Genomic DNA, 14,419 nt, shown 5'->3' on the forward strand with positions numbered 1-14,419 from the left:
GGTTCATGATCGCTCCGAGTGTCGGCTACTTCCAAAACAACAGTGCAAACTACCAAACCTAAAGGCGTTTCAACACTTTTTACCAGTTCTAAAATCTAACCCTGTTCTAGAACCTGGTCCACATCAGAAGAAAAGCCAAGCACTCACCCACACATGCGATCGATGTTCCGAGCTGCCCTCTTGTTGGCCGATTGTTGCTCCTGCTTGTTGCTTGAGATGCCACCTCCGATCACCAGATGTTGTGGCTTGTAGATTCAGATCCCACCGTTGGTCACCAGTTGTTGTAGCTTGTAGATCCAGATCCCACCGCTAGTCATCAGATGTTGTGGCTTGTAGATTCAGATCCCAACGCTGGTCACCAGTTGTTGTGGCTTGTAGATTCAGATCCCACCTCCAGTCATCAGATGTTGTGGCTTGTAGATTCAGATCCCACCGCTGCCACCAGTTGTCGTGACGCTGGGGCTACGTCGACCCGGCCTTCACTTGGTAGCGTGCAGAGACTCGGGGTTGAAGAAGGACTGAATCTTCGAGGTTGGTAAAATATATACAAGCAGGTTTAATGGCACTTTGAGAAAACTTATTTACAAGATTATTTACACGAAAAAGAAGGGTACATCAGCAATATGGCAAGCGTTAAGAGTTCATAGCGAGAAGCGACTGGATGAGCCGTTTACCCAGGGCCCAGAGCGACATTTCGTGCTCTGCAGCGTCCTTAAAAACCCCTATGTCCAGCCCCTCTCTGAAGATGTTGACCAACCAAATCCAGGGCATGCCCCTCAGATATCGGCATCCAATCGAACACATCACTGCACTGATGTGTGAAGCACTGACTGGCCCGGCATTGTTTCGTTGAGCCTGGTCACTTGTTGGCGGGAAAAGCTTGGCGAGGAGGAAAACGGCGAGGAGGTACATTTCTATTCTTCAGCCAAGAATCGATAGGCAGCTGGTTCCGGCAAGTGGATTTACTTCTCAGAAACCCAAGTGCACGTGGGCGCCGCATACGCTCCCAGCATTGTCCGTTTTCGACAATTGCAAATCTTTCCTGCATTCCTGGGAAATCACTTAATGGCTGTATGCGTCATGCTCCTTTCTTGTCCTGCACGTCAGCGGACATGTCACTCTGTCGTCTCCTTTGGAAAGTAGGCATTCCTCACTGGACGATAGGGCTTCTCGACTGGAAGGGTGAACAAAAGAAAGAAAGCACTTCCTGCATTTCCCGCAGGGGGACGTTTCTTTGTGTTTTTCCAGACGTTCTCTTGACAGGGTCAATTTGGCATTTGCAGGGTGTCCACAAAGCAAAACAGGCTTACAAAACAGGATTCCTGGAAACAGGCTCACTTAGAGCCATTGGACCATCACCACATATCCACAACACTTATCCATGCCCACAGGCGAACAATAGAGCGCGCCAGTGCGAACGATGCAAGGTCGTAACACATTGGTAGAAGCTTCAATGCCGAATCCATGCCTTTGCAACCTGTCTGACATTGCTTTCTTTTTGTGAACAGTGTCACATTTAATACTTGTGCTAGCGCACGATATACTTTCATACCTTTTTTCCGGTTACATGGCTGGCAAAGAAAGATGGCGCAATAAACAATCTGCAATTGTACAAAACGAACGCTGGCTTTAAGGGCTTGTAATCTTGAGCTGTGTATTTTATTTTGTTTGAGAATGGAGGCCGCACTAAAGGGCACTTTAATGGTCTTTCTTTTCACCAAATGGTAGTAATCGGAAAGTTAAGATAAACATGCAATGGCAACTTCAATACATACGCAACAATTATTTAGATTCGAACCTTACGTCATCGAGCTCTTCCTAAATGTGACGGTTAATTATTCATACACGCAAAGCTTGCAACTACAAATCGTTACATCTGTAATAATAGAATAATATGGAGGGTGGGTAAGCTTCATGCACTCAAGGCAGGAGCTAGGATAATAAGGAGACTCTAGTCTGTATGAGACACGAATCGCAGTAAAGGACAGGGCTTAGGACCTTGCGGTCTGTTTCCCAACTCCACGCACAAAACCGACAACAGGGGTTTGTATAATGTTTTTTATTGAATCTGCAGATCCTCGCATATATAAAAAAGAAAAGGCTATGTACAACATGAAACAATCGAAACAAATGCAGGATGAAACCTAACAGGAAAAAAAAAACTGACGGGACTAGGACAACTCTGTAATGCCACTTCGACAGGAACATTTCTGAGTAGAACCGTAAACAACCGCGTCGGCAGAACGTACAAGCAACAAGTGAAAAATAAAAGAGATGAGAGTTCCGACTACAAGTGGGAACTTGTGGCGAAAGCCGCCTCGTCAAAACAATCCCTGAACGCTGGCAGCACAGTCACGCTTCACAGATGCAATCGCTGATCGTCTAATGCTGGGGTTTATACTTGACTTAGGTATAAAGCAAAGAACCGGGGAAAAAAACGGTATCGGTACAAGTTGTGTTTTGTAACAACAAAACAGAATGCCACTGGGTGAGATGACTCGCGCAACCAGTCTTAATACTGTTCGATGTCTGCGACAGTGCCATTATCAATGTGTGCTTGTTCAGCTTGGTCAGTTGCGTATTCTTTATAAACACAGCCACACAGTAAAAGACAGTCTTGGGACATTTAGAGCTTCACAGAGTGCGTGTCAACACATCACTTTACGCACCGGAGTATGTCGAGGTATGTTTGTCGCGCGACCAATCTTAATACTGTTCGGTGTCTGTGACAATGCCATATCCATGTGTGCTTCAGCTCAGTCAGTTGCGTATTCTTTGTAAACACAGCCACACGCTAATAGACAGTTTTGGGACATTTAGAGTTTCCCAGAGTAAATGTCAACACATCACTTTGCGCACCGGAGTATGTCGAGGTATGTTTGTGCCACCGGGCCTGACGGGGCTTTCAGAGGCACTTTACAGGAAGTCAGCTGGCGAATGCAATTCCATACTCCTCGTAGAAGTTGAGGTAAGAGGGAGGATAGCTCTCCCCTGCACACACCGATGCCTGCGGGCAAGAAAAACAAGATCTGTAAGTACATGCAAACATAATTCACCCACTGATTCACAACTTCTTGTCTTTCTTTCAATTAACGCTGCGAGAACCTTTGACGAAACCCGCCAACCTTCAAAGTTTACTTTTAGTACTGAAAAACAAACGCATCAAAAGCATATGATGTGGGCTCGAAATAAGCCATAATACTGCGGTACGAATTTAAAGCGTCCATACTGCAGTGCTCAGTTTGGCTTTGCGAAATACTTCATTATTTTCATCACTCCTCGCTCTATACTTGATGCCGAACTGCTCGGGTGAGCGGTATAGATTCAGAGGCGAGTTAGTGTTTTTTTTTTAATGACTTTCTGATAGCTAGAGGCATGCAGTTGAACATCGGGCCGACTAATTATTATTATAACTCAAGCAGAGATGTCCCAATTTAACTATAGGTGGTAGAAGCAAGAAATATCTGAAGGCACCACACGTTCAGCCGGAATTATACGGAACTCGCTGAGCATACCAACCAGCAAAGGTGCTGGTTGTCACGTATTTTCGCATTCTTGTTCGCCTTCCTTTTATATCCCGCGTAATTTAACGTTTAGTTTGAGAGAGCGCACGTAAAAAGGAAATCATAATGAGCAGAGCTGATGTCACACCGCGTGCACTATGCAAACAATATGCCCATGTATATTAGAACATTGATAAGAAAAAGTAAATAAACTTTTTCAACAATAATTCAGACATCTTCAACGTAATCTCATTACATCGCTTCTCCGCATGCTTTGAATTGAGGGGCTTTATTAAATTGTTCCATAGCTCGCAATATAAGGCAGCGCGTTTTGTTTAACTCCGTATTTTATATCATTCGACCGGAATATACACTGTTTTCAGTGCCATACGTCAAAATATGAGATGGCCGTACGTGACATTCATAGTTTGTCATGCCCTGAAGTAACTAATGACTGAACACAGCGGTTATTCTGTCGACCATTTGATATGATGTGACAGTGCGACTGACCGACAGGACAATTTCTTCTAGGGGAAACATCGCTCCCTACCAAGAGCAATGCGACAGCACCGAGGTATGCTCACATTTTCTAATGTAATCCACCGCTGACTAGCGTCGTTCTCTTTGTCGCAGACCGGCGCAGGAGTTTCCTGGTACACGGTGCTGGGCGCGCAGATGTCCTCGGGCGCCGAAGACGATGTCACTGCTTTGTCCGCTTCTTCTAGAAGACTTTGAAGAGCCTGGATGTACTCAATGGCCTTGTGAAGGGTTTTTACCTGCGGGAGAAAACAAGGATATTCATTGAAATTCGCATCACAAGCTACTGAGTGCTCCGGGAAAATAATTATTACTGCCAATACTTAGAACTCAGGTTTGCCAAAAGCTGTACAGAAAAAGGCATTCTCTGAGATAGCAAATAAATGGGAGCATAATGTTGTGTTTGTTAGCAGAGATTGCTGGTTGACAGGATATACAAAAGCAAGCGCTCGATTTCGGGATTGCTTATACTATACGATATGCCGTTTTGGTACCCACAGCATAACAGGTATACATGCGCAAGCGACGACAATGACAATGACGACATTAGCAATGATAATGACGGTATATTTAGTTTACAATGATAATGAGAGTAAACGTGATTCACCGTCTGCACCAGCAACGCTAAGGCCTTCGAATTTCTGTAGTGTATATTCCACAGTGCTTTCGAATTTTTTTTTTTCAGTCCTGGTTGCGTACTATATAGCGTTTGCTGTTGACCGAAAAGAAAGCCATGTGAGACGTTTTCGTAACATACCCGAGCAGGTCGCATATACTTACTTCCCGAACAGGTAGCGTAAGGACCTCGCTAGCTGTCCTACGGTCCCCATTCAGCCTTCGTTTTGAATTGCTCCAAGTTTTTTTGCCTTTTCCAGATACTAGGTCAATACGGCCATTCGGTTACCATTTAGCAAACTTGTCTATTCGCCCCTTTACGCTGTCTTTTGTCCTCGTTTGCCAGTTTTTCTTTCTCCCGCTTGCACTGATACAAATCATGCGTCTGTGCTTTCCAGGATGTCTCCTCAGTGACAATGGGCTACTTTAGAGGCATGGTTATTTGCCTGATGTTTGACCCTGGCGCTCGCCCACTGACGACGCGGAAATGTTAAACATTCGTACGCTCAAAATGCAGTGATTCTCAAAGAACATTGGGCGGTTGAAGTGTTTGGAGCCTACGCTCCGACGTACTACCTTATAAGCAACAGCGTTAGACTTGGCTCAGAAACGTTTATTATGCGAAATACAATAAAAAAAAAAAAGACTGGGGCGGCAGTAAGCTCAGCTATAGGCATGGTTCAGCCATCGACGGCTCAGCACCGCATTAGCCATGACTATAGACTGCTGAAGGGAGCCGCATGCAGCTAAACAGCTTATATTATACCCTCTCTAAGCAGCTGCCGTGACGCGACGAGAGCACTGGTTTAAACCATCACCACTCAAGGTCACATGATTATGAGGCTGACGTCACTCGCGGCTCGGCCGACGGTTATCCGAAGTAACGCGCACGCGCGCACGGTGCCGCTGTGGTGAGGAGCAGATGAAACTGGTGCATAATAAAATTGGGAAATGGTAGCACTATAGGTTACGCTTTTAAATGCACGTTTGTTACATATGTTTCGCAACAGTATGCTTTGCTTAGTGTCTAGTGCACAACGTAGTAGGTTAGGCAGAATTTGAATTCCTATCACGCATTACATAGATTTTTTTGGTGAGTTTATTTTAAACGCGTAACACATTACCGCTCACCTACAAGTCAAACTGTAGGAACTGCACTTCTACATCATCTGTTCATTACAAAAACATTGGTCCACGTTTACTTACGTGTGTTAATAATTATCTAGCCACCCGCAAGCAACATCACTTCTTAGGGCTAGCATATATGTATAAAACGAAGTTTACTATATGTGTCTAGAAGCAAAGCGATCTTCTTTAAGTGCAGCAGAAGCACCATGCGACAATGCAATGCAAAAGCTGACAGGGGAGTGGCGAAACTATCTAATCTAATTTGGACACACTGCATGGCCTGGAACATCTCCACTTAGAACCTTCCAAGGCCAGTGCATCAACCTCTTCCTCAGCAAGGAACGGCCCGACCACCGATTGGCGGTAAATGGTTAGCGAATGAACCTGCACGCACGGGAATAATTGAGTAAAGTGGCGAGGGGACATCGCAATACCCGACTGACATCAGTGCTCGCATGTTTAAATTACTAACCCTTTGCAGCTCATCCGCAGTCGTGTCATGAAGGCTACTGGGGTGCGCAGGACTTGTCTATAGCTAGTTCTTGGCGATGACGGCTGGAATGACCTCGGATTTTGTTGTGACTACAGCATGTGCTTGAGTGTCAGTGCACACTATCAACTGTTTTTAGGCATCTCGATATTGCTCGATTTTGTAGTATTATTGGTACGACAGTATTATCTTAATCGATAAACCTATCAACATTCTCTTTTCAATAATTTATATAAAAACAACGTGTTGAAAAAAACCTATAGATTTCGGAACTTATCCCAGATTGCCTTGGCAGTGCATAGGGTTTAACAAAGGCTCGAGGTGTCGACAAGCTTACCTTGGACAGCCTCTTTGCTCTGTTTTCCACGGGCACACACTTTCGTAGCCGGCAGAAGGCATTGTTCACTGCCTGCACCCTGCGTCGCTCGCGGGCGTTTCTCCTGGCTACCAGATGCGGCGGCTTCTCGCGATGGGGAACGTGCTTGTAGGCCGACTTGGGGGACGTCGCTGCCGACGATGACGTCACCGTGGAGCAGGCATCCATGGCGCAGCCATCTTCCTTCCCAACACTGCGACTCGGTGAGCAGCCATCGTCGGATTCGCGGCTGGACGAGTCGTCCGGTGTGTCCGGAGTGCACGGCCGACATCCAAATGCACGGCTGCTGCGCAGAAAAAGAAAAAGAGAACCATGATATGACGTTAGAGACGCTTTTAAATGAATACAAACCCACACAATACTGCTAAAGACGTCAGTGCCCACCCCTTCTTTGACGCAGCCGTCCAGATACCCATTCTGCATGAGGGACACCGTCACTATTCTTAGCGGTCCTTTATAACCTTCCCCTTATTCATTATGATAGCTGAAAATCGCAGAAACAGTTCTGCATTGCAGCAAGATTGCGTTATGGTTTTTCAGACATGTCTGATATACGACTCATGGTTCTCTTCTCGGTGCTACAGTCTTGTTCATAAAAATTTTCGAAATTTCTGGAGCCCTCTACTACTGCGTTTCTCATAACCTGAGTCGCTTTGGGGCGTTAAACCCCATAAATCAAACCAAACCATAAAATTATTCTGTTGATGCAATAGAAATACTTGACAATGGACTTGCACTATAGACTCGCCTGTAGCCCCAGCAGTTATTGTGAATTAAGTTAGTATTCGTCGTTAAGAGGGCACTGCAGTGTTGAAAAACTGATTTAACAAGCGCGGGTATCAATGGGTAGTATTTTGCCAATTTCAGAACTCGCACGTGGGGGCTTAATCAGCAACATGAACACCCAGAAGTCGACCCTGAGGTGGTCACCTGAGCTTCCAGCACACTGGGCAGTACGATATTCTCAGTAGCAACAGCACTACGCACAGAATGTATACAGCAACAACATATTTGGTATTTTCATTTCCGCGAACTAAATCAAATTACCACAAATGCTAACCCTCCAAGCGCAACAATTAAGCACCGTTTCGGATTTCATCACGTTGCGAGAAATGCCTGAAATCCTTGAAAATCATTTTGGAAAGCGAGATGATGCTTGGTTAGATTTGTTCTTTGTCTTTCCTCGGCACTACTCATACATAAGTTGTGGCGCTATCTTGCCAATAAATATGCATTATGCAAGGCAGCATCAGCAAGAAGTCAGATGTAGGCGCGTCGGTTCAATCTGATCGTAAGAAATAGGTTGTTATTGCTAGGCTCTGTTATTGAACACGGTGGATTTAATAATGTACGTTTTTGCAGCGGCACGCGTAACACGTAAGGTAATATTAAAAAAAAACCTCGAAAACACTGAAAAACTGTTTCTACGTCCGACGCGGTAAACACGGTTGTTTTGCGATAAGTTGCTTAGTGGCATGAATTTAGATTTTGAAGCGAAAGCCCCACTATTCATGTATCTCCCAAGGCCAACTTGCCCAGGCGCTTGACGTTCAACGGGCCAAGGGTCACGGTGTGGCTACATGGCTTTAACCATGGTACGTCCTGTGGTGTACCACCACTTGATCTTTGAACTTGACTTTTGATCTTTGAGGCGAGATATAGCATCACATTTTCCCTCTTGTAATCTACTGCGTCCGCGACTCAGGCTTGGCAATTTAATCACCTCAAAACCATGTCTGCCCATGCCTCAGCCCAAGCCTGATCAAAGCAAACCTAACTGGGTTTAGCAGTGTTTAAACTCTGCCATTTATGTTTGCTATACATCATTTATAGTATATCAGTATATGTTAAACACCACTCACGACTACCTTGCGGCATATGCCCCTCTTGATTCCTCAGGAAGCATGGTTATAGTTATACAGAGAACAGTAATAGGCGAGGCAAGTCGATGGCTTATGCTATGCAGGTTTGGATAGTTGCAGTAAGTGTTCAATCTGTACAGCCTTAACTGCTCATTGCCAGGATCTTCAGGAAATTATTAAAGTGAGTTAACGCAAAAGTTGTAATCAGGAAACCAACGCCACCTGAGCAAAAAAGAGACCCTGGCATAAAAGAACGCAGCCCTTCATAAAAAACTGCTTTTGACGTTATTTCACACATCGCCCGCTCGTGTGCAAAACGTGTTAGCAGGATGTTCTGGAAAAAGAAGTAAAAACGATATGTTCTTTTTATTGACGTCACTGTGGTAATATATACTCTTGCGGGAAGGTAAAGATCTAGCTTTACTCGGGCATGCGATGAAATTAGCGTAAGGATATGTGATGCTGGCTTATAGGGGAGATAACTCTTTGTTCTCGCGCTGTGTCTGCTGTTTGTGTGAGCATAATGGGTCGCCGTGCAACATGTTGCCGCTTTTTTCGTTATGTCTCCTCTTAAACTTGTATGGTGCAGGAGAAATAAAGAACTTTCATAAGCTCGGCCAGGGGCGCTGCGCCGCCCGTGCGCCAGCGCCTTCCGTGGGAGACATCGTAAAAACTACGTCGCGAGCAGCTGGTCATGCGTTCCGCACAGCATTTTGGTATTTCCTTACTTCGGCGTGCTGCGTGTTCGTATCCCTTTTTTTTTGGGGGGGGGGGGGGGGTCATTTGTTGACATCGTCGCATTCTGAGTAACAGAAGAAAATGATGCTGTCGAAAAATATACCCAACTCTGCAAGTTATTATTTTCTGCCGCTCCAACTTCAAGTTGAACGGTTAAGTGAATTTAAGCCTTGCCCTTCCTCATACGCTCATAAAGCTTAGGTTTTTTTCTAGACGATTCGGAAATCTAACAAATATTTCAAGACATATGCTCCGTTCGAGGCGGGGGTGAGAGACGACGAATTACGTCTAACTACACTTGACGAGATACAAAAAGGTTAGCGGAATTTTATGCACAGAACTTACAATATTTGTAGCAAGGTTAGGCAAAAAGCCAACAGGGATCTGACTTTCTGGGCATGGTCGAAGGTGTACGCCTCAAGTCATTCCAGAACAAGCGACAGTACTCCCGAACTGTTTTATAGCCTCGGAGTTCAGTTCAGGTTCGAATCATCGTCAGCTGGACTATACCCACTACAGGTGGAAGACCTCTCCCATATTCCTACAATTAGCCCAATTAAGGTTTGAATCATGCACATCCAATTGCAGCACGTGTCAACATAATTGGTCTCTTGCTGCATGCGTAGCCCCCTTTAACTTCACCAGTACTAACACCTGTACTTCACCTGTAACTTCACCTGTACTAAGCTCAAGAAGTTCGCAGGGGTCAAGTGGATGCAGCTAGCACAGAACCGGGTTAAGTGGAGAAATATAGGAGAGGCCTTCGCCATGCAGTGGGTATAATCAGGGTGGTGATGATGATGATGTACTAACAACTACTTCTCAAGACATGCATGCAAGCGAAAAGAACATCAGATTAGTTACAATCTACAAACAACGTAGTGACTACGTAATAACGACTGGCCCGACAAATGCCGGGTCCTGCCCCACACTTCCACCGACGGGAAACTCTCCCTTACCAAGAGGGGAAAACCAAGCACTAAAGCTCGAAATTAACTTTTCGCTACGGGCCGCTAGGCTCCACCATCGCACCTGGCCATCTAAACGTTCATGATATGAGGGTAAAAAGGTGGCTTTGGTTCGGCGCGTTTTTCCCCATAGAAGACCACTGGCGCTGCGGTGATAAGCCGTAGTCGTATCGGCACTGCAGTTTTCCCGAAATCTTCCATGTCGCCGACCTCTGCCCCGGCAAGCGCGGCTATGCGTCCCGTGCACTGCCTTAATGGCACGGCTGAAAGCCGCCTAGTGGTCGTTTTCGAAAGTTTTTCCGGGATGCGAGTTGCCGCTGCTCATCCGTCACTGCGAGAATTCGTGGTGGCGATTTTTGTTTTTGCTTTAGCTCCTGTCGATTTCTTCTAGGGTGGGCTGAAACATGAAGTTAATTAGAAGCGAAAACACTGATGATGCTGCAACTATCTGGAAGAAACTGATGCATACATGCGCCAGGTGCCTCCTACAAACAAGTTCTAAATGACCAGTTGCAATTTTAAACCTCGCTTTATTGTAGGTGTGCTACATCGGCTGGTTAATTACTTCAACAGAGAAATTCGCAATGTTTTCGTGTTCTTTTTCATTATTGCCGTTTTCATTCACCTTTGCTTGGCAAGCTCAACTCATATATAGGTGTGCACAGTGACGCGCCTCGCTGCGCCACCCGCTGTAACATCGTGCCAGCACCGGTGTTTTAGGTATATCGCGTCGCTTCATCGGCTGAATTTACAGGACTTTAAAGCGATGCGCCACAGGTCTAATATCACAGAAAATGTGCAGTCGCCATCGTCGTCGTTGGTCGTGAACGAAATTCTTAATGTAATATTAAAATTCAGTACGCCATGTTCAAATGAACGTTATACTTCTTGAGGAAGTTTTCTAACTAAAGAAAAGTAATTGAGCAGAAGTGAAATTTGACTCAATTTTGATAAGGACTGAAGGGGGGGGGGGGGGGGGGGAGACTGAACGCAGGCTTATGGGTTGCGAGGCAGAAAGGCTCACTGGTTCAAGCTCAATCAAGGTAGACCTGCCTGAATGCGCGATGCTAACGGGGCCTACACTTCATGACGTGTGTAGCCGTAAATGGGTGAAACGCGGTAATGCGATTGCTTAAAACCTTCGGCAAATTCTACGCTTCGTAAAGCTTACGTGCTTAGGAAAAAGGCCATAAATGTTTACAGATACGGCTTTTAACGAACAATTACTATACATCAATAAATACATGTACCACGCGCGTGGGGCTCCGTGTGTCATTCATTAAATATCGTACCTGACGCTCATCATGTATGAGTCTTTACATTGCACTAAAGATCTAAGAAATGGCTGAAGGAATTAAGTGTCATATAAATACGCAGCACTACACTAAATAAGTTAACTATTACGGGATTACGCAAACCAATATATTTCGTTGCGTGTACTTAAACGTGGGCAGTAGTGAACTTCAGAAAAATCACGGTGATGCGAAGTACTTTCCTATCGAAATATAAGACAGGAATAGCAAGCGGCTTCTGAACTCGAAATAAGCTCGTACAGTGCGCTCTTGGTAGCACGTCTTACCGACTTTGGACGAGTAAATACAATCCTCAGCGCGTTATTTATACCATTCGAATATTTACGCAAGGAAAAACTATTGCTCGTGGTTTGTATCAGTGCATATGCAATGATGCAAACGTCGTGGGAAAACCAATTAATGACGAGACGACAGTGCGTTGGAATACATGGCTAGCAGACGATGCGGTCGGATCCATTCCCGGATGTACTGCTTAACTCTGCCACCAGCGGCGTGGCCATCGTTTTCCACGCCGCCATAAAGATGGCCTCAAAGCTGCCGCGTGTTTTTGCTGCCGAGGTGACGCACACCGAAGCCGGTTTCAACAAGTGCATCTCCATTGTAGTACACAGGCTTGACCAGCCAGCTAAACAGCTTCATCTTGGGACTTCAAGAATCCGCAAAACTAGCAGCGAAGTTCATGCTAAAGCTAATTGGCCGCCGGAGCGCACGGCTATGTCTGCAGACCTGAACAAAACAGACGCACGATCGTTAGTCTCCACATTACGGCTGTCATTTCAACAGCTTCTGGCAATTCCGCGCAACTCGCACCGCCCAAGCGCTTCGGTGTGGATGGGTGCATTTGTACTACACCCATGTAGGCAATTATTAAATATAACTCTATATACGACAGTCTGTCCGACACGACACCGCACGTGTGCAACGACATTTTTAAGTTGATTTCCCATGTTTCTGATGTTGAATGCTGGCGAATATTCAGGTTGATGTTGAGGGTGATAACGCCCACGCGTGAAACGAACATGTTTTGACTGGACTTTAGAAATGGGAATGTTCGACTCATGCATGCCCTCGCAGAACAAGTGTTGGGATTTAACTATGTTTTCGGCCCTTGGCTTTGGGTGACTGTTGAGCGAACGAATAAAGATGATGGCATGGCCGTTCACTTGAATGGGCCCGACACCCTGCGCATGTCGGCAAACTTCTTATGCAGCAGCTCCAACAGAGTCAACGGAAAAGGTCGTTGTCTGCCCGCGACTAACCAACATCTTCAAGTAGGGGTTATGACCACTCAGGATACCACCGGCGCCACATTGCAAGCCTACTGCACAGTTTAGGACGTATTCCCGATCATACCGCAAAACTTGCCACTTCCAATTTGATTCATTAAGCCGACAGAGACCAGTGGAAGTTAGGCTCTAAGGCGCTGCTCCTCGGCTTTGACTTTGGGGCTCCCACGCTCTAGATTCCAACCTGTATCTACAAAAACAGATTCATGTCATCGCATACATCCTAATAACCTAATTGGTTTCAACCTCAGGAGTCTCTAGAACGAAGAATAAACGCATACCCAGTGTACGATGCCCACCACGGCCATAATTTCCAAGCCAAACAATATTTCTCGCATAACGTTCAAATCCATCACAGAGGTCCCGCCGGGGTGGCGCAGTGGTTAGGGAGCGGAAATACTGTGCCCGAGGACACGGGATCGAATTCCGGTCTCGACGGCCACTTTTTGGCGGAGGCAAAAAGCTAGGCGCTCGCGCGCTGTGCGATGTCAGTGCACGTTAAAGAACTTCAGGTGGCTGATATTTCTTGAAGTAATCCAGTACGGCGTATCTCATACTCAGAGTCGCTTTGGGACGTTAAAATCCATAAATCAAACCAACCAATCATCCGCAGAAGCTTATAACAAATGCTTTCGAATGGCCGTGGCCATGAAAGTGTCAACGATGGGGTGTCCTGCTAACGATATCTTCGGCGCCAGCCTCACCCAACTTTTCATCACTGAGGCATCGTAATGGAAAGGTAAGCTGTTCCTCAAAATTATGTCCATTTAATCGCGAATATAGGAAGTTGCGTTCATACTGGCCACTTTGCGCATTTTCATGTATGGAAATAACACCATTAGCTCATGAAAATTATATGCTAGGGTATCCGTCCCATTTGTTGAAAAATGCCTGAATACGCCACTTTACGGTAGTGGATCCGCTTATAGGCGGTCGCATCGAGTAGGCCGATAAACACCAATACGATTCGAAAGACACTTGCTACCGCTTGCTATGCTTCTGTCGGTGATTGTCTATAGTAGGTGATATATGTATGCACTACTGACATGACATGAAGCATGATGAAATCATCCTTATGACGTCACGAACACTGCACACTCACCTCCGGCAGAGTCCAGGCAGCGTAGTGGTCGTAGTCCATGCGGTGTGCCCGAAAAAGGGTACCGACGTCAAGTCGTCGCTCGATGGCGGGCTAGGCAGTGCACTCGCCATCCGCGCTGCGAGGTGTGCACGACACCTTCTGCCTCACACTCCGTCCACGGCCTGCGCCGAAGGCCCTTGTTTAGGGAAAGGCGAAAGCCGGAGGCGGAGCTCTGTGACGTCAAGGCTCCCCCTCCCACCAAGCCACCGTCCCCCTCCTTCGCGCCTCCAACCGTAGAGCCCGCCCAACTGGAACACCACCGCACGAGCGGGGCACGCGACAAGGAGAACCGCTATAAGCGGTTGGATGAGAGAATTAGCCTCAGGCGACCAGTCCGGCTCTTTGCCTGTTTCGCAGCTTCGTGTTATCGCTGCTGCTTCTGTATTATACTGTGGGCTGCAAAAACCTTGTTCGCTCCTTTCTTTCCATTCTTTATCCCATTCAGTGTAGTTTGTTCCGTTT

The 14,419-nt window shown here is 46.1% G+C and overlaps 1 protein-coding gene across 2 annotated transcripts; it reads right to left on the reverse strand.

Moving 5' to 3' along the window:
- Nucleotides 1-2,082: 2,082 nt before the first annotated feature.
- LOC146172883 (uncharacterized) lies at nt 2,083-14,069 on the reverse strand. 2 transcript variants are annotated; one of them, XM_084584980.1, is made up of 4 exons: nt 13,919-14,069; nt 6,611-6,932; nt 4,088-4,279; nt 2,083-3,007 (listed from the first exon to the last, which is right to left on the reverse strand). In XM_084584980.1, the coding sequence occupies exons 1-4, from the start codon at nt 14,026-14,028 to the stop codon at nt 2,927-2,929; spliced, it is 705 nt and encodes a 234-aa protein (XP_084441106.1). In that variant the 5' UTR covers nt 14,029-14,069; the 3' UTR covers nt 2,083-2,926. The 2 variants fall into 2 exon arrangements, with proteins under 2 accessions (XP_084441106.1, XP_084441105.1); XM_084584979.1 differs by having other exon boundaries at nt 6,611-6,935.
- Nucleotides 14,070-14,419: the final 350 nt, after the last annotated feature.

The sequence above is a fragment of the Amblyomma maculatum genome, chromosome 11 (assembly GCF_055883805.1).
Source record: "Amblyomma maculatum isolate TAMU_Amacu chromosome 11, ASM5588380v1, whole genome shotgun sequence".
Lineage (NCBI taxonomy): Eukaryota > Metazoa > Arthropoda > Arachnida > Ixodida > Ixodidae > Amblyomma > Amblyomma maculatum.